At 38.8% G+C, this 20,633-nt stretch overlaps 2 protein-coding genes and 1 non-coding gene across 5 annotated transcripts; 2 read left to right on the top strand and 1 right to left on the bottom strand.

Annotated features, from left to right (window-relative positions):
* Window positions 1-2,259: 2,259 nt before the first annotated feature.
* trnal-uaa (transfer RNA leucine (anticodon UAA)) lies at window positions 2,260-2,342 on the top strand. The gene has a single exon. It is a non-coding gene; the product is annotated as a tRNA-Leu (tRNA).
* A 2,470-nt stretch (window positions 2,343-4,812) lies between these two features.
* eef1da (eukaryotic translation elongation factor 1 delta a (guanine nucleotide exchange protein)) lies at window positions 4,813-15,537 on the top strand. Of its 3 annotated transcripts, XM_053329357.1 has the most exons (8): window positions 4,813-4,911; window positions 8,115-8,232; window positions 10,341-10,397; window positions 11,676-11,757; window positions 11,859-11,953; window positions 13,276-13,467; window positions 14,123-14,317; window positions 15,415-15,537. In XM_053329357.1, the coding sequence occupies exons 2-8, from the start codon at window positions 8,122-8,124 to the stop codon at window positions 15,451-15,453; spliced, it is 771 nt and encodes a 256-aa protein (XP_053185332.1). In that variant the 5' UTR covers window positions 4,813-4,911; window positions 8,115-8,121; the 3' UTR covers window positions 15,454-15,537. The 3 variants fall into 3 exon arrangements, with proteins under 3 accessions (XP_053185332.1, XP_053185333.1, XP_053185334.1); XM_053329358.1 differs by lacking the exon at window positions 10,341-10,397; XM_053329359.1 differs by lacking the exons at window positions 8,115-8,232; window positions 10,341-10,397; window positions 11,676-11,757; ... (2 more) ...; window positions 14,123-14,317; window positions 15,415-15,537 and adding exons at window positions 5,397-5,418; window positions 5,948-5,983; window positions 6,724-7,451 and having other exon boundaries at window positions 4,841-4,911.
* LOC128369676 (tripartite motif-containing protein 16-like protein) lies at window positions 15,406-20,445 on the bottom strand. The gene is made up of 7 exons (XM_053330755.1): window positions 19,855-20,445; window positions 18,837-18,923; window positions 18,499-18,783; window positions 17,120-17,279; window positions 16,974-17,024; window positions 16,830-16,889; window positions 15,406-16,110 (listed from the first exon to the last, which is right to left on the bottom strand). The coding sequence occupies exons 1-7, from the start codon at window positions 20,443-20,445 to the stop codon at window positions 15,584-15,586; spliced, it is 1,761 nt and encodes a 586-aa protein (XP_053186730.1). The 3' UTR covers window positions 15,406-15,583.
* Between the last annotated feature and the right edge of the window lie 188 nt (window positions 20,446-20,633).

Consider the following 20,633-nt stretch of genomic DNA (forward strand, 5'->3'; position numbering starts at 1 on the left):
ATGAGTTGAAGTTTTGTTTTTTAACACAGTGTTGTACAGATACATGTATGTTGTAGAACCACCATTATTTAATTTTATTTTATTTCACTTTTTCAGTTTGGAATTCAACGCTAGCTACACTTGATTTCAGTGTATTTATAAGTATAAGAATTAGTATAAGATAAGTATTTTATCTTTATTCTTTAATCTTTATTTTAACATTGTGGCATTCAAAGATGTACGTTTGTATGTAAGTTTTTCTTTCTTTCTTTTTTTTTTTTTTTACCAACACCACCTAATAAAACACATTCATGAAATTCACTGAAATTGGAGTCATCTATAACAGACTTTTTTCATTATGACATTTTAATGTAAAATGTATTTTTTTGGTGTGCTCTTTCTAACAAAACATTGTAAAATACATTCATATGGTAGATTAAGGAGACTGAATGTTTTGGGGAAGTAAAGAAGTGTATTGTGTAGTGTTAATTGAGGACAGAAAAATCTCCAAACAATAATTCATTGTAATAAATTGTAACAATTGTAGATATTCAACAAAAGGCACCACATTTATCAGTCAGCGTGTACTTGATGTGCATTTTTACCACACATTGTATGTAATTCTCCTTTCTTATAATCCAGTGAACTGTGGAAAATAACATCTACCTACAGGATGAAAATAAAGTGTGTTAGCATTCTCATTCACGGTCTTCTCTTTGGTCGATATGCAGCTAAACATATGTTTTAAGATTATCTGGTTTTCCCCCCTCATCGTTATCAGCGCTACAGGAGTAATACATGGTGAAGTGCTTTGCTTTAAGAGGATTGTCACCCAGTTTTAAAAAATCCACATGGATTATTCTTTGAAGCCCAGACAGGTCAGGCTTGTAAATGTGTGCCCCCTTTTCATAAAAGCTGCAGAACAAATCATTAAATTTTGATGTCACTGAGTTGTAGAATTGAGCTCTCTTTCTAAAAATGAATAGGGCGCTGACTTTGCTGACCCATAAAAAGTGTTGTGTACCATTTCTTGCAGTGAGATCAGGTTTAAACTCTGGTTCATACCTGTTAGCAATGCTAGAATATGAGCTTCATTTAGTCTGACTACTCAGCTTAGCATCTTTGCACTACAAAGTAAGCATCCCGTCCTCATAGTCAGTGCAGCAGATGCTAATTTTATTGCCAAAAAGCTTCACAAATTCAAGGTTTCTCTCCATCTGGAAAGTGCACGCTGACTGATAAATGCGGTGTTCCCCTTTTTAGGTGGAGTCAGACAAATGCATATTTCAAAGGATTCAAGACCTTTTATCGTAACAAATAGATGTACGCTTATATTTTGCTGAGAAGGTTTTGCACTTAAGGGGCTCCTGATATGACTTGAAGAAACGTAATAGTGACATTAAAACCCCTGCAGCAATATATACTTCAGAATATAACCCAGCAGACACACATTGTATCATTCAGATATGGGACATACATAATGCAAAAATCAAGACATGCAATGAGACGTACAGTATAATATCAGAGAGAAACTAGGACAGGAATAGTCTGGGTGATGGAGGAATGAAACAGTCAATCGACAGGATTATGTTGTTGAACTCCTTCCAAGAAAACCTAGATAGATGTTTCAAAATTTTTAATGATGCTGCATGCTTACCCGCTTTTTCGTACATCATAGAGGACAAGCCTTGCTTTCAGTTTTAAAAATGCAGCACAGAATGACATCTCCACAACCTGAATGACAACTTCACAATTTGTCCTAACATGCCTCTCGCTACTTTTCCAGTTTGCCTTCACCAAAATTGTTGAGTGTGATTCTGGTTCGATTTAATGGATATGCAATGTTATTGTGGGTTCAGATCCCTCTACTGATACATGCTTTGCTTCACAGAAGTCAGATGATAAGACCGAGCCCTTTTCTTGTAATGAGGGGTTATCTCAGTTCAGCAGCCTGACTTCTCACAGCTTTCTTACATCTGATATTGGAAGCTGTCAGAAGTCAAGAGTTACTCTTCAATCTCCATTTCACAGAAAACATTTAAGAACTCATGCTGTTAATTTTGACATCTGTATCGGTCTCTTATCTATCAGTATATCTATCATATTTCTTTTGAGATTTTTATTTTGCAAAATATTTGTTTTCACTGTAAATTTTCTTTTCATACTTCTGTGAAAGATATTTGTTTCTGACGACCAATTTCAGGTCTCTTAATGAACTGAAATCTCTGGGACAAGAGGTCAAAACACAGGAAAATGTTGCATGAGACATCCACATTCATAACCAGGATGGCCGAGAGGTTAAGGCGTTGGACTTAAGATCCAATGGACAAATGTCCTCGTGGGTTCGATCCCCACTCCTGGTAGAGAGAGATACAATTGTATCAGAGCTGCTGTATTATTAGCCCTGAATAAAATCCTGCTATGAATTACAGACTTCTTACAAATGGGTGACAACTTTAAAGAGATGGTGTTGGATAGCTTTGTCCAACACATCGGTCCAAAGTCCCATAAATGTTCAGTTGGGTTGAAATCTGATGACTGTGAGACAATAACATATCATTCACATCATTTTCATACTCATCAAACCATTCAGTGACCCCTGGTGCTATGGATGGGGCGTATTGTTATCCTGCAAGAGACCACTCCTATCAGGATAGAAATGTGTCATCGTAGGATAAAGGTGATCATCCAGAACAAGTTTGTATTGATTCTTCACTCTATGAGGACAAGTGAACCCAAACCATGCCAACAAAATGCCCCCCACAGCATAATAGAGCCAGCAGATCTCCTTACTGTATAGGGGTCAAGCATTCAGACCTGTACCAGTTTTTCCTTTAATTTGTCACCCAACTGCAGCTATATTGTGTTTGTGTAACTGCAATGTTACCGATGTGTTGACCAAGGCTTATCAATATATTTGATTTATCAGATAGATGGCCATCTAACGTATAGTTGATGGTGATGTGTTGGAGTTTTTGTGTGTTTGTTTACCTTTTTAGAGATTTGACTGTTGAGACAATATGAAGTGATTCTGTTATAGATTAACGAAAAATACATTTTAGGAGAGAAATCAAAACAAAAAGAAAAAAGAAAAAAAAAACCTGCATGTTATGTAAAATCCAACCTTTTAACCAGCTACCAATTATTCATCATCTGTCAGACCTCTGAGTGTTTTGGAACAACAACAGCAACAACATCAACAATAGATTTAATAATATATTTGATTCATAGAATGATTTCAAAAGTAGAGTAGCGAAGAATAAAGAAAAAAAAATCTATTATAAAGATTAGATTAGTAGTTTTATTGTCATTATATTGAGGGTCAGACAACAATATAACGAAATTTAGATAGCACTTCCTGAGCCAAGAGAACACACTAGATGCACATTAGACCCAGCTTTAACAAGCAACGAGTTTTGAGATACATTCTGGGATACATTCTGACACATTCTGATTAAATTAAAAATAAATCCAAATGTACCAACTCTAATATATCCAATCTATTAGTACAAAATACTCCCAAGGGCTATATAGTTGCCTTGTAGGCCTATACTTTTTTCTGGAGGATTTATAATCTGTTCAAATAGGTTCGACCAGTCTGCCCTCTGCAGGACAAGGAAGGACAAATATATGGCTCCAAAATTAAACTCAATGTTTGTGAGTTTTGGGGTATGTGTTTTTTTTTTTTTTGGGGTATGTTTTTTTTTTTTTTTTTGGGGGGGGGGGGGGGGTATGTTTTGGGGTATGGTTATGTTAAGTGTGGAATATTGTTTTGAGCAGGATCATTTTAAGGTATGCAGTGACAGAGATCCGCTTGTAAACACAGAGAGTCAAAAGATAACTAACTAGTTACATTTAACGGTTTTCTGTAATTTAACTACAAAATAAATGTAAATGTTATCTGTTACCGCTACTGAGAGAAAAATGTATAGTTGAATTACAGTTACTTATGAAAATGTTGATGGTTACAAAGGGGGTTACATCTGAAGTCAGACTTTTAAGATTTTGCTCAGGAGGGTTTTCCCCTCATTTTTTAATATTTAAATTGTTACTGAATACAAATATTGCTGTTTTTAATTCTTTAAAATCAACTTTTTAAATGTGTTAAAAGTACATCATGACGTGGGCTTAAATGGTTTCACAGTGCCAATTAATCCCATGTCAGACTTTTGACTTTCTCATAAAATATATTTATTTTATATTCCAAAATCTTTCCAAATGAGAGATACATCTTTGTTTATAAGAAATGATCTCATTTATAAATCATGTCAGTATCCATGTAAAACACCTGAACTTAGATTTTGGTGAGCTTAAGGAGTACACTTACCCTAACACTGAAAACATTAGTTAAAATATTTGAAAAGTAATACAAAATAATAAATAAATAATAATGTAATAAGTTACATTACTGTATGCAATTCAAATAGTTGCATTATTTATTACATTTTAAATAGGGTAAGTAGTAATATGTAAACTATTGTATCACTTTAAATCATAGTTATGTCAGAGGATGGGCCCTTCAGCCTGTCAAAACGGTCAAAACCATGGTCAAAACGCTCCAAACGTCATGAATGGGTCCGAGTCGCTTGTACGCAAGGAATCTTGGGAAATTGAGTCTTTGGTACAAATGGATCGTACCACTCTACAAGTACGATGTAAATACGAGCAAATACGCTAATTCCTTTTAGTTTCCTGGGCCCATACATAAGCACTTGTTTTGTTGTGAGGTTTTATGCTAATACATACTCGTAAATACTTTATATACGAAGAAATTACAGATAAAGTCGAGTAAAACTAAAGACACACCCCCCGTCTGTGAGTGAAGAATAGCAGCGGTCCGTTAATGCGAGTTCTCTTCCCCGTCGGATTACAGCCGAGGCAGCACGCAAAAGGGACGGCTACCGAGCCATAAAACGTCGAATAAAGCCAAGAGTAAGTGAAATAAAGTTGTTGTTTTACGAGCTGGAGTATAAAAGAAAGTGTACTGTTTGTAAAACCTGTAAAATGTTTTGAAACTAAACATTTTTTCAGCGCCACGTGGTTAACGGAGCTACAAGTTGGTGCCGCTGTCAAAAAAAAAAACTTGATGTGTCGAGCAACAGATGAACACAACACGATGTGTTACTGTCATTATTACTTTAACTCTCCCCATTGCCTGTCAGTGAATCCCAAATGACAAAATGTTTGAGTTGAACAATTATTTTTGTCTCCTTAATTTGAAGTAACTTATTTCTTTGTCATGTGACATTTGAAGTTTGCTGTATAATGTGAAAACTTGCCCCAGATATTCATTATAGTTTGGGTTAGGTTGCATTCCTCTAACATGAAATAAATTGTAGGTTTTTTTGTTTTTTTTAAATGAAAGATTATTTATGAGGATTTTTGTATTGTCTCTTATTGTTTCTGTTGGATATTAGCTTCCTATTCCAGCTATTAAAGGTGAGTTTTGATGATGAAGCTGCTTTTCAGCTGATGCTCTCACTCATGTCCAGATCTCCTGATGAAATAATTGCAGCACCCCCAATTGCCAATCTATTAGGCACACCTGCAACAAATCCTACATCATTTAGGTCATATTGTTCTCTCTTTTGTGAAGGTGGTAGAGCTGGTTGCATGATATTTTTCTGTCAATCAGCTGATTCTTTCAGCCACAAGGAGGACAACATACTTTAATCACCAATATGTAAAACAATAAAATTTATCAGCACCACAAAACATCAGTTTCCAAAATGACTAAAAGATGAACAAAGGATTTATCAAGGTGTACCTAATAAATGGCAACTTGTTGAAACAAGTTTTGTTTTTATGATGTAGTTTCTTATTTTCAGGAAAAGATAAATGCATGTAAAAGTGACTGGGTTTTTCTTGATGTGATGTTTGCTTGACAAGACAATACAGCTGTCAGAAAAATGTCTTTTGTGAAACTTTGTAATACTTTGAATTGTTTAAATATCCCATTTCACAATAGGGAGCGTACATTATTCTCCAGCATGCCAAAACGCAGGTGAGCCAGACTGTTGCACAGGTTTGAGGTTTTTTTTGATGTTTCAAAAGAAACATCTTGTAATATTTTATGCATACAGTGTTTCCTCGTTAATTGGACACAGCTGTGGTGTGTTTGAAGAGACGGCCTTGTTCTAGTTTTGTACCACAGCTGTCATCGTCAGGGTAGAAGTTACTTGGTTTCTTTCAGGTTAAGATTGTTGTTTTAAGATGTTTATGAATCTTAAAATCAAATCAAAAGTGTTTGCACACACCTATTAGTCTGGATTTCAACTAAATACTGAGGAAACACTGCAGTCACCTAACATAAATGTTGACCATCCTCACCTGTCATTTGTTACATAAATTATGTTTTTGCATTGTTTATTTTGGTTTTGCAGTTTGAAAGTCCAATGTGAGATTGATCAATTAACTTTTATTCCAAATACTAAAAGCATATAAGGAGGTTAATTTGACTGTTCCTAATATGCAGGTAAGCTCATTCTGAGCTATTCCTCTAAAGGGAAATACACACTAATTTACATTTTCGGGACTAAATAAAGCTTTTTGATCAATCAAATGTTGCTTGACCATAAAGACCACATTGGCATCATATGTCAGCTGATTTAAGAGCTTCAGAAATGCTTTCTCTGATGCCCCTAACCAGCAACTACCTGTTGTGACGCTAACTTCACCCAAAACTAATGGCCCTAGCTTCCACCTGTTGCTTCTTTTCTCTCCTCCATAAACGTGACATAAAAGTGAGAGAAGAGACCCCTTTATAGAGAAATGGATCCCATTTGGCCAAACACAAAGCAAGGACGAGCCCCTCAGCACGCAATACCAGTTGGGTCCCCCATACAGGGTAACGCTCCTGTTCAGGAGAGGAGCATCTTCAGTGGAGACAACGTGCAGTTTGGGAAACTGCGGCGCCAAAAGCGTTGGTCCCAGTCGGAGAACCCGAGCTCTGGTGCTGAAGATGAGTGCAGCTCCTATGGCCAAAGCCCCACCTTCAGGGGCATGCAGGCAGAGTCAGTCTGGCTCAACCGCAGCTCCTTCGATCAGGCTGAAAGCAACTACCAACGGCGACTTGCCTCCAACGGACAGCTCTCATCCTCTCCGAAGAGCCCAAACACCAGAGTCTTCTCCAGACGCACCCAACATCAGCAGGATCAGTCTCACTCTGTCCCCACTGTGAAATCCTCTGGTACCCCTAACCGCCGTTACAGTAGAGGTCGCAGCCGCACCTCCTCTGAGAACGAGAAGGGGGGCAAAGGCAGCAGGGGGCCAACGCAGAGGAAGAGAGGCTTCTCTGAGACGGAAAGCAAGCCCAGATGGGTCAAGTATGACACCTCTCACACAGGGAATGGGAGAGACATGATCTGTGTTTTTGGATTATTTAATTGATTATTTTGTTGTCTGTCTGCATTTTTGTTTGGCGTTTTTCAGTTTTGCTTACTAGTGTATTTTTTTTAATTCTTTTTTCTTTTTTTTTTAAAATCATGGTCATTTCTTGACTAGTGTGATTTGTGTCAGTTTCGCATAAGTTATAATGTACAACACATAGCAATGTACAGTCTTGTTTTCCTTGTGCTTTGATAATCGTAGCATAAAGGGGAACTACAGTGCTCTGACTAACGCGGGGCTGTTGGCTGGCAGCGAGCAGCCTTTTGTTTTGATAATCCAGAGTTTGCAGACGAAGCAACTCTGTTTTCACTGAGGAATGTGTAGATGCTTATCTGCTGCAGAAACCCATCAGCAAAAATGAGGAGGGGAGGTGAAAAGCATGTACGCAGACTGTTGGCTGTGACTGTATAACCCGGTTTTTCATTGTCGCTTGTGTTTTTGAAACCACCTGTTATTGTCCTATCAGCTGTCTATATATGACAGAAACTGACTGTGTGTTACGTTTTGATTTGTCTCTCCCTATTCCACCCACTACTCCATCTGTGGCTGTGCATGTCGTAACCTGTAATATACAGCATCCTGGTCAAGTGTCTAATTAAAATCATTTCCTGTCACTGATTGTGCCAGCTATAGACCTGCTCATGGCTGTTTTTAGCAGATCATTTTGCTAACACTGATCAGTTTTGTGGGTTTGTTTTTTTTTGCATTGTCTAATTTCAACTGCATTTATCACTTTCCTTCCTTAGTACCAACATGAGCGGAGTACAGTGCCTCGCCACAGAGAACGTCTGGTTTGACAAACACCGTTACGATGAGGCTGAAAAACGCTTCTACGAGGGAGCAAATGGCCCCTCTACACAGCAGGTGAGAAAATATATTTTTAATCCAAAACGTATTCTCATCTCTTTATCTTCTTTTGATAGCTTTGCTTTTTATAAGCAGCCCAAGACTTTTTAAAATGCATATCAACCCGATCAGTGTTCCTTCTACAAACCTTTTTATTTTCAGTCCTCATCACAGTCTTTAAATGTCCAGTACTCTCATGTGTGACACCTCTTCAGCCTGTCAGCGGCTGCCTGCTGCCCTGTCAGTCACTGGCCTATTGGTTTAAGCAGTAGTTACATCACCGTCAGTCACAGTGCTCAGCAGCTGTGCGCATGTGAGTTAAGCCACTCGATTTAGAAGTGAGAGGGGTCAGGTGGTTTGGCAGCTGCCTCTGCTACTCAGATTGTGTGCAGCAGCTACGAGAGTTTCCACACAGGCCTGGGAAAGAATGGAAAGACATGTCAGTATCATCAAGTCACAAAAATCTAATCAGTTTTGTCTCACCCTTGTTTATGTCAAGTCATGCAGAAAAACTTTGTTCTGCGCAAAGATTTTTAGACATCTGCCTCTGAAATGTCTGCATATGCACAAACACAATGGTGGTTACACGTCTTTCCAGAGACACTGCTGTAGTTACCTGAAGATAATCCACAGACCACACTGTCAACACTTCTTGATTATGCTTGGCCTCCTTCTCCGGTCAAAAGTAGTTCACATTTCAGGACTCTATGGGGGAAAATGACAGCTGCACCACATGACTTTTAGGTCAGGTTATCATTGTGAGTTTGTGTACTCTTACCATCTCATGTCACATGTAACCTTTTTATTTTGCAACGTCAGTAATATTTAAGTAAACCCCAAGCTCACATTTATTTGCTTCTGACTGCTTGTCCTTTTTTAAATGTTACATTTGGCATCATCACCCATTTTCCATTGATTAACAGTGTCACTCTGAATGTTGAGTTTGTGTCATCCTGCTCTTGTCTGTTGGGCATGCTGCTTCCTGTCTGTGTCACTGCTCTCGCTTTCATCGCTGATTTACCCACACACACTTGCAGGAGACAGAAGTTAATGCCATCCTGCAGGACATTGCTAAATCCAGACAGAATATCCAGCAGTCCCTAAACGGAGTGAGTACTGTACTACAAGTGAACCACAGTCCTCAATCCCCTGAAGTGGCAGGACTGTACTCACTAGTGTTTGTGTACCAGCCCTGAAAGAGGGGAATAGCTGTTCAAACTGTAACTCTTATGAGAGTTTTAAGCTCAATTAAGTCCTAAAAACTACAATAATTAAAACAGCTAATTCTCCCTTTTGAGAGATGTTCATCCTTTTTCTGCTTGCTTACTTTCATTATCTTCATTCCACTCTGTTGCTTGTGTGTTTGTCTTTGCAGCAGCATTTTGTTTGCCAGATGAATGTGGTTGTCTTTGCACACACAAAAAAGCATTGACAGGAACACTCCATTTTTAGCCCCACAGCAGTCCCTGGTCTCATTTACACATAAAAATGATCCCAATGAGATTCCACGCATTTAAATGTGCGGGGGAACAAGAGCAGCACAGGTATTAGATCAGGAATCCGTATCAACAGACAGCCTGAGTTCAGATATCAGAAACTGTATTGGGAGAGAAAAAGTTGGATCCGTGCATCTCAAGTTTGAGATGCTGCTGCAACTTTTTTTTTTTTCTTTCTTTTTTTAATCTTGAAGTCAACATTTCTGTGTATGAATAATTTCATCCAAACCACAAAGATTGTTTTATTGCCCTCAGTAGTTTTCTCAGTGCTTGTTTTCTGCAAACAGCTGCATTGAGGGGGTTTATTTACATTCCACACATTTACTAGGCTGTAAAACCGAAGCTGTGACCTAACACAGGTGCAGGGTCTGTTAATTCTCCAAAATGTTGCACTCAAGATCTCTTTAACATAATGTTATTCAAGATGTTGAAAATAATGTATGTTTCATCCCATTTCTTATTTTTCAAATCCATTTCTAACCCATTACTGATGACTGAAGCTGTTCGTACTGTAGCATGTGTAGCATCTGACTGCCTACCTACAACCTCTACTTTTCTCTTTCATCTTGGTCTTTGTTTCCTTCCTGTCTTCCTCCTCTCACCTTCACCCCCGTACCTTAATGGGTGCAGGTGAAAACGGCCCTGCAGCAGGCCAAAGGGCGCCAGCAGAAACGGCAGCACAGAAACGTAAGTCCTCTTAAGCATGTTTGCTGCTCAGGCCCAGGAACACTGCATGGCTGAGACAGACAGCTCAGTGTGCTGCCTGTGTCTGCTGCTGCCTGACATGGAGTGTGCTACTGTAACCACACCACTAAGATGTCTCATCCTGCACCACCGCATCACCATCCTGCATTCATTTAGGCACCATAAGCCCCGTTTCCACCGCAGGAACTTTCCCAGGGAACTAGGAACCTTTTGCGGTTTCTTCACCTGTGTTTGCACCACAGGGACCAGGGTTCCCTCTGCTTGGGGGCAAGTTGAAGCTGCCTTCCTCTGCATGGGGACAGCTGCCTCAACTTGTACAGTACTCTAGTATCTATTAGGGTGGGGAATGACATTTCTCATTATTTGTTAATGTTAAAAGTAAAGTTATGCTTTGTCAGCTCCCTGAGAGGGAGCCGCGGTAGACCGAGCGAAGCCTGTGAAAGAGAGAAATAAAAGTTTAATTTTCTGACTGTTTCATGGCGTTGACGTTCTAAAGCAAAAATAACAGATGATTTATTGTCGAGACCGGCGCTCTTTTTTTTCCCAGTTTTATTTTCCTCCTCTGCGTTTGTCCTTCTCATTCATTACATCCAACTCAAACATCTGAGGCTTACAACAGTAAATGAGGAACAACAGGACAATGCATTAATACTTTTTCAAACAACACATCACTTTTTATTCGTCATGGGCTAATTTGCATAATCTTACCTGGTTCCTTTGACGCAGTGGAAACGTAAACAGGACTTCACAGTGAGGACTTTTAGTTCCTGAGATTAGCTCCTCTGGATTCAAAGTACCAGGAGCTTTTGGTTGAAACGGGGGCAAAACTGCCAGTTACCCATTCATAATGTGTCATTTATTATTGTGACTAATTTGCTGTCAGTTACAATCAAAACGCAAATTTTCCCGTATAAAATATATTCCTTCCACTTCGTTACATCTACACAGTTGACAGTTTTTTGCAGATTTGTTTTAAAGAAATAACAATTGACGCATGTTGGTGTGAGAATCGACTAAGTTGATTTTAACATCAGAATTGTGTGTGACGTTCATTCAAATCATTGTTGTGAAATAGTTTTGAGCATTTCTTGCATGGTTTTTATTTTTTAAACATCGCCATCACTTTGACCACTTTTTTATTTTTATTGCTTGCTTCTTCACTTCAGGCTTTGATTGGATCTCAACTTGGATGCTTTGTTACCATTTCGTCCCTGATCATCAACGTGACATTTACTAATTACTCTATTTATTTTCCCGCAGTCCTCTTCACATGCAGGAGGAGACCACGAGCTGACCTCTCGCATGAAGAGCTTGGAGCTGGAGAACAATACTCTGCACAAAGGTGCGTTTGTGTTTAGTTTGTACACATCCCAGAGCTTTTGCTTCCTTGTTACGGTAACACACGACTTATACTTTACTTTTCATGCTGTGTTTACATGTTAGTGGTGGAGGAGATGAGAGCAGCCCTGCAAAAACTGGAGACCAGAGTGGCTACACTGGAAAGAAGTCCTGCATCAGCAGCCGTCCCTTGTGCTAAGGTAGATAATGACACACACAGTCCACAAAAGTCTTAGACCCCTATTCAAGACACCTCAATTTTGCGTTTGTTTCCCTTATTAAAAATAATGGCATCATCAGCTTAACAAATTGAGTGAAATGTATCTTTGAGAAATAAACATGAATTTCAGAACATCTTAGTATTTGGTTTGTCCTGCTTTTATGCAAAACCTGATGACACGCTTTCCCAGCATAACTTGATGTCACAGAACATTTGGCTTTCCCAGTCTTCATGTGTGACCATAAATGTTCAGTAGGGTTGAGGTCAGGTGGTTGTAGTGTGGTCAGGCACAGTCAGGACTCTTTGGCATTCAAGTAGTATTCCTGCGCCTTAAAGATGCAAATCAGAGGCTACAGCATGATCCTAAAGAATGGAGTGGTGCTGTTCCTGGGTCAGGGTTTAGTCAATTTTTTGCAGCTGTCCAATTCCAGTAGGCAGAACATCCCCAAACTTGAATAATCCCACCAACATGTTTCACAGTTAGTTTGATACACTGTTATCATTCTTTCTCTTGTTCGTCTCCTCACATCCACTCCTCTGTTGCTGCCATAAATCTCAAACTTGGATTCATGGGAACATGCATGACAGCCTTTTTTTGACAGTACTTTTGCTGATTTGAGGCTTATGTTTTTTTATTTATTAAATTGTATAATTCTGTGATGAAGTTACTTTTCTATCTCTCAGGGAACTAAGCTTGATGTATTGATCTTCTGATGGTGTGGTCACATTTGATTTGCCTGATTGTGCTTTGGATAAACTGATCCAGTTTCTGCAAAGTGTTTTAGAGATCCCTGCACTGCCCCCCCTTTTTAGAGACAGTGAGTCTAACCATGATTTGACACTGGGAAAGCTTTAGAATAACAGTGTGACTTTTGACACAGTTCTGTTCCCACCATCACAGTGTTGCTTTGTAAGCAATAATCTGTTAGACACTTGAGGCACAGCCATATTTATAACTACTCTGTTGAGTAGATCAAATGTGGAGAAAATTATAAAGTTCAATGAAATCTGAGCTTTTGTACAAAGGAGTTAAATTGGTCAATGCCAGAGATTTTCTTAAATTTTACTGCTGAACTAGAAACAGCAGAATCTTACATTTATTTTTCATTTTACATGTCATAACTTCTTGTTTTTTTTTAAATGTTTCTGCTGTTTTTGATGATTCCCAAGTTTATGTGGTTAAATATTGAAGATTTTCAACGTGGTGTCAGACTTTTGGGTTGCACTGTATCTACTATACAAATGTCTGAAAAAGGCATTTATTTTGTTCTGTGGTGTTTTTGTTCCCATTATCTTGACCAGGCTGCTCCAGTGCAACAGGTAAACGGTGATGATGATGATGATGATGACGACGACGTAGACCTGTTCGGTAGTGATTCTGATGATGATGAGGCAGCACGCCTTAAGCAGGAGCGCCTGGATGCATATGCAGCCAAGAAGGCCAAGAAACCCACCCTGATCGCCAAGTCGTCCATCCTGCTGGACGTCAAGCCTGTACGTATTAATACCACCCACACTGTTATATAATCCAGTTCACATTAATATGCTAATTAGAGCTACAATACATCAGAAAATTGATCAGCAACTATTTTGAAATGCGTAATTGTCTTCTTTTTTTTTTACCACTACCAAACATAAATATGGTTTAAAAATATAATGGTATTCAGCTTCTCAAATGTGATTTAATGATTTACTTTGTTATACATGAGAGTAAACTTATATCTTTGGGTTTTGGACTGTTGGATGGTTAAAATAAAGACATATGAAGATGTCAACAGATTAATAGATAATGGAAACAGTTGTTAGTCGCAGTCCTAATGCTAAATCAATTGCAGTCGTACTTTGAAGGCAAACTACAGTTGTTTAAAAATGTAAGTGAAGTTACTAAAATGTCTTTGTAGATTTGAGTGAGGCCATGAATGTATTAGTCAATGATTCAGTTATTTGGCAGAAGATGAATTAAAAAGGACATGGGCGTTTTTAAATGAATTTCTATCTTAATTCTTTTAAATGATTCAGCCAAATAGATATTTTTCATTATATGCTGCTGCGTCATTGAATCTGATTGTAAACACTTGTAGAGGTTGGCTACACACTCCTGGGTTTTCATGTCTTTTTTATGGCTTTCGTTTTCATCTGTTTCCTTTAGTGGGACGATGAGACAGATATGGCGAAGCTGGAGGAGTGCGTGCGCACAGTGCAGATGGATGGGCTCCTGTGGGGAGCATCCAAACTGGTGCCAGTGGGTTACGGCATCAAGAAGCTGCAGATCAACTGCGTCGTTGAGGACGACAAAGTTGGAACTGACATTCTTGAGGAGGAGATCACCAAGTTTGAGGACTTTGTAAGTAACAATCACTTTCACCTGTGTACCTACCAGAAAGCTGATGCCATTAAAGAATCAGCTCACCCAAATGATGCAAACATTTCTCACTCATCCCTCTTGGTATCAGACTTCATATAGTTTTGATTTCATCAGCTGAGCTGTTGAGATTTGTCTCTGTCATCAACTCGGTACAATAGAGCTTAATGGAGTTTCATCTGTGGTGTTGATAGCATTTTTTAAAAACTTAAAATTTAACAGCATCTTTTCAGAGTCAGTGTCTCTGTAACTCACTGAGAAGTTGTTATTGGAACTACTTCTCACTGAAGAGACTGCCCATGTAAAATATTGAGTGTGTCGTGGTCTCTAAAGAAACTGGGGAAAAAGTAATTTTCCAGTGCAGTGAATCATCACATGCAATTTCATTCACTTCCACTACATTCAGATTGGGCCAAGAATTTCAGCAACAACTTTCCAATTAAAACCTAAACACCTCTTAATTTCACACCAATAATTTTTGTAATTTTCAAGTATTTAATAGTTAATTATTAGCACATTTTATAGAAGGATATGTAGTTTTTAACATTCGTTAAAATTTCCCTAAAATAGTTATGTAATGTAGTTGTATTTAGGAAATGTACTTATTAAATAGATTAAGAATCTAATATGTCTATACTAATACTAATTAACAATTAGACTGAAACATTTGTTCCATTTTTTTCTTTGTACCAAGTACCACCACTATACTTTAAATCTGAGAAATTAACAGTTAAATACCTGCAAATTACATTGAGGATTTCCAGAAATGTGTTTTATAAAATGAACCTAAAAAGAATCTGAAAATAAAGCATTACCTAAACATTCTGTGCTTTTGGGTATGCTTTACTTTAATAACTCAAAACACCAAACTCCTTTCAGGAAAGAAATGTGGATTTCTCCCATGAACTTAAATGTTGATTATTAGCAATAACTGTTCATCTTTGACATTAAATGTTTTATTGATACTTTATTGATAAATAGCTTCATACAATGGATCATCATATGACCCTATATGTTCTAATAAAAAATGCACTTCTAAACATGTTTTTTTTTTGTTCCCCCCCCCCCCCCCTCTGCAGGTCCAGAGTGTAGACGTTGCTGCCTTCAATAAGATCTAAGCTCCACCTCTTTACCTTCCCACCAAAGTGTTGCTGCTGCTCCGGGCTAGCACGGTTATTAAAATGCTTTGCTTTGAGCACAAACTTTTGTCTCTGTTGTTCTTTGGATGGGGTGCAGTCAGCTTCACACTTAAATAGAGCACAACTTCAAAGTAGAGCCCAATCCCACCCAAAATCCTGGATACACCGGCTGGATGAATGAAGTCTTGACTTTGTGGAGTAAAACCATTGTGTCAGAAATGTTGTAGAAAGATAGAATCCCACCCCTGAAGTCTAGATACACTCCTATCCTTTTACAGCAGGGAGCAGCGATAGTCGTACTCTGCTTGTTGTGCTGAAATGAGCAGACTGAGTAAGAGCAGTCCAGACTCCAGGATTTGGAGTTGTGTCCAAGCTTGCTGTCGCTCCCTCCTCCGCTCCTACTCATGTTTTTGTAGCAGATACCAATAGAAACGCCACCGTTACCAGTCCACTCTACCTCCCAGTAGCAGCGTCCAGCCATCCCAGCTTGACACAGCACCTGGGCCCAGCTGGTGAAGCGATCGGGGTGGTCCGGGTACGGCTGTAGCTCTGAAATTGTGGTCACACCTCTTCGACTGTCAGAGAAGCACAGATATGGGTTGGCTGTGTTGGGGTCCAGGATTATGTCGTGGTAATCTGAGAGAGAGAGAGGAGATTAATTATGTCGGATTACTCATTGATATAAAGAAGGGTGCTGCTCTTTTTACTTTACATGCTCACAGTGGTCAAGACTGAAATGTGATAGACATCTATGTTCCACTGAGGATGAATCCTTTTGACCTCAGAGATCCCCTGACTTTTCTTCTATCATCACCACAAAGTAACATTTTTCGGTTATTCAGACAAATACCTCAACATCTACATGGATTGGCACCAAACTTTGTACAGACATGCAAGGTTACCAGAAGATGTTAAACTAAACTATTTTCAGTGATCTCCTGTATTTCTGAGTCGAACTTCTCAGCAACTTTTGGATGATTTGCACAGACATTAATGTTTTCCATCTAACACTATCATGGGTCAAATGTTTAATCGGCCCAATAATTTAGTTTTAAATACCAAAGCTAAAGTGCCTCAGCTATCCTGTGTAGGAGATGCAAGGATAATGAAATTGACTTTTAGTTTAAAGTACAGCTGTGCCGAAATACAGCCTCACAGCACTGCTGACATGGCAAAAAGCAAAAATGCTGCTTTTCTTCATCTCATGGTAAACTGAACATGCACTTTGGACTGTTGATAAGGTGATAAGGCTAATTTGATTAATTTAGTCTGTCCTCTAAGATCTACAAAATTGTGATCGCCATTTTTCAAAATTTACAGACAAAACAATTTGAAAATGAAATAATTGTACTCACAGTGAAGATAATCGCCTCTCGTCTTTGGTTCTGAGTTGTAGGGTATGTTCGTATCTTTTACTGGTGGGTAGACGATGACCAACGTTACACATATGATGGTAAACTAAACTTAACTAGAAATAAACATCTTCTAAATATACATACCTTTAGTCTTTTCAGAGGTATTTTGACTGTTTGTTTCCTTCAGTGAAATCACTGGAGGTGCAGAGAGAAGACAGTGGTAGTGTATTTACACTTCATAACATCTAAAAACAAGATCATCTTCATTATCAGTTGTAAAAGAAACATACCTTTATCTGAGATCTTGTTGTAGTCTCTCTCAAGTGTTTCATCCAGAGTGTCCTTCAGATCAGCCAGAGCTCTCCTCATGCTTTTGTACATCATATATTGAAGTGTATCAGTACTCGGCATCTCCACCGTCTTTGCAGGGAAGTGAAGAGACTTGCACTTCTGCAGCGCCGACATGCAACCAAATGAGAAGACTGAGTTAAATGCAAAGCGACAAACCAGGAAGGAATCACTCTGTGAGCCTTACAATAGTCAGAAAAGTGTACATGATGTTCCCACTGCTGTTCACACCTAATATCATATTGACTGAGTCTCTCAAACTCAAGTGAGGCTTGTGTTAAATATCCCCATTCATCTTGACCTTTAAAAAAGTCAGTGCACAATAAAAGCACCAAAAGCTTCACACAAGGCACCAAAATAAAAATGAATCATAAAAGCAAAAGGAAATGGCTAAAAGGTGAATAAAAGACAACAGGATCAGAATAGTCATAAGATGTGTATATGGCCTTGAGCACTTGAATGCATCTGAGGAACTTTACAAACTCAGCAGATGTCAGTTTTTGTCTCATGGCTGAAAATAAAAATAAGTGGAAAAGCAAAGTAACAGCATCAACACTTAAATTAATAAATCCTCCGACAATCATACATACAGAGGGTGAAAAAAAAGAGCTGTGACCACATGCTCATAATACAGGAATGTCAAAAACCAGTGTATGATTATGATTGTTGGTGTATGGTTTATGCTGGTTTTGTAGTATTTTAATTTATCACTTTGCTTTATCTTATTTCATAGTAATTCTCAAGTTTACGTCACATGACAAATACACAAAAGTGGCCAAGACTGTGTCCTCTGTGGACAATTTGTATTCTTTAATGTCATACATGTAATTATTTTCTATCATATGTTTGGTTATTACCTTATTCTGTTCATGCTGATGCTTTTATATTCATCAGATTTTTTTTTTTCATTTTTGCTGAAACTCTCTCACACCTGTATGCTGTGCTTGATTTTAATTTCAGGTTAGCTTTTAATATCAGATAAAGATTAACCTCTTTGGCTAATTCTGGCTCATTGGCATGTACACATATGTTCATCAATAAGCGCTGTTCCTGACAAACTAATACATTAAACTTAGAGAGTCAAAAGATGCTAAAACAGGTACACCACTCCATCACTAGGTCTGATTTAAACCCTGCAGCTGAGTCCTGTTGCCTCTCTGTTGTTTTTTAGTTAAGACAAGTGAAAATAAGGATACAGTAAAAGCAAGTAAGATGGCTTTGTGTCTAAAATGTATACTACTTTTCATTCCTAAAATAATATAAAACACAATTGGAGAAGCCTTTTCCCAAACTACTGGCCAGGTTGGTTTTTGTTCCATACCTGAAGGAAATGAAGGTGGTCCTCAGTGTGAGAGAGCTTCTCCAGCTCAGCGTCACTCCTCCTGAGCTCAGTTATCTCCTTCTGTATTTTCTCCAGCAGCTCCTCAGCCTGACTGACAGCCGCCCTCTCCTGGACTCTGATCAGCTCCTTCACCTCACAGCTTTGTTTCTCTATGGAGCGGATCAGCTTGGAGAAAATCCTCTCACTCTCCTCCACCACTGCCTCTGTAGAGTGCTGTGGATGATAACGCTTCCTCAGGAATCGTGTGCACCCTACTTTTTGAGTCTCTGCAGTGACACCAACGTATTCAAAGCCACCTTGTTTAAAAATGCACTCACCTTGATGTACCTGACAATGTATCTAAGTTCCCTCTCTGAGTCCTTCAATTTCTGCACAGACTTCAAAGAGCTTTCCTGGAGTTTTTTCTAAGAGAATACAAAATATGAAGAGATGAATATCACACAGTGCAGTCCCTCAGGCTGCTCGTGTTTCACCATGGTTGACTTTCAAGATGGAAAGTTTTGATTTTACATTCAAAGGGACTGGATTACACAGGAAGGCCTTTGGTCTATCAGCCTTAACATTTGACACAGTAACATCTGAGCATATATGGCTGCAGGACTAGTGCATATTTCACAGTGCCTATATTCAATATCTGGAGACACCAAAGATGCAAGTAAAGGGTCTATTGCATCTCTATTCATTTTTTCTCATTACTGACAATAGAATGGATTCAAAATGATTCACTTTCCTGTTTTAAACTAGTTTTTTAAAAATATAAAACCTTTTAAAACGGGTAACATAACCCAACAGAGTCTTGATTCAATTATAAGTCAAAATTGTTCAAGCTCTACAGCTCAGTTTACAACACAGGTTTTATGTTAGAAATTATCTTATTATTATTATTTGAATGACATGTTTTTGCACATAGCTCTGATCTATCAGATTTGGCCTTTTACAACATGGAAATTCTCAAAAATCAAACAATCTCTCACCAAGGTCTGTTGTCCAATGACATGAATGCTCCTTTGTTCCCATGAGATAACCCTGATGACGTCACTATGACCACCAGAGTTACTTTCTCAGGCTTGACCTTCCTCAAGCGCCACAGAAAACGTTATGCTGAGTGTTATCATCAACTAGGTCTAGTAAACTGATGCATTCCATGTATAAAATCAGTGGAATGACCCTTTAAAATGAGGTCATACTATTAATTAATGTCTCTGTGTGTTTCAAATATGTATTTAACAACACTAAAAGGGTAACTTGTAATATAAATATGAATGTACCTTGAATATATAAATGAATGATTGATTATTACAACTGAACTGAATCCTATGAAATACTCAGACGTACCTGTTGTGCTGCTCTTTCGTCCTCTGCTACCACCACATCATGGCTCTTGTGTCTGTCTTTAACACACTGGGAACAAACACCCTGCTGGTCAGTGCGACAGTAACCTCTCAGTAACTTGTCATGTTGCGGGCAGAACTTCTCTCTCAGCTGATCGACACCTGCTGGGATTAATTTATGAGCCTTCCCATGAAAATGTTCTTCGTGGAGTCTCAAGTGAGTCCCACAGTAAGACTCTGAGCACACAAGGCAAGATTTAACCGCTTTGCTTTTTCTCCTTGTGCAGACGCTGCATTTCACATCCCCAGATTTGGTTGGTTGGTGTTGAGCTGCATCTTGAAATCCGGTCCGTTGAAACTTTTCCACCACTTCACCCAGAACGGTATTCCTACTCAGCAGAGGTCTGGGGTTGAACACCTGCCTGCATTGAGGGCAGCTGTACTGGCCTTTCTGCTTGGGCCTGTTCCAGTAGTCTTCAATGCAGTCATGACAGTAACTGTGTCCACAGGGGATCGTCACAGGGTCTGTCAAAACCTCCAGACACACCGAACAACTAAATTGGTCTTGTTCAATAGAAATAGTTGTCGCTGCCATTTCCTTCTCATGTACACCAGAAACTGCAAGGTACAAAGATGGGCGTAGCTCACAGGTGTGTAGATAATAGCTTCTCATGTTTCACCTGCTGCACCCTGAAGCCTCCAATCACAGCACACAAACCAGAAAACAGGCTGAACCAGATAAGCAAACACACCTCTATGGAACAACCTCTACCTACGTATACA

The sequence above is a fragment of the Scomber japonicus genome, chromosome 12 (genome assembly GCF_027409825.1).
Source record: "Scomber japonicus isolate fScoJap1 chromosome 12, fScoJap1.pri, whole genome shotgun sequence".
Lineage (NCBI taxonomy): Eukaryota > Metazoa > Chordata > Actinopteri > Scombriformes > Scombridae > Scomber > Scomber japonicus.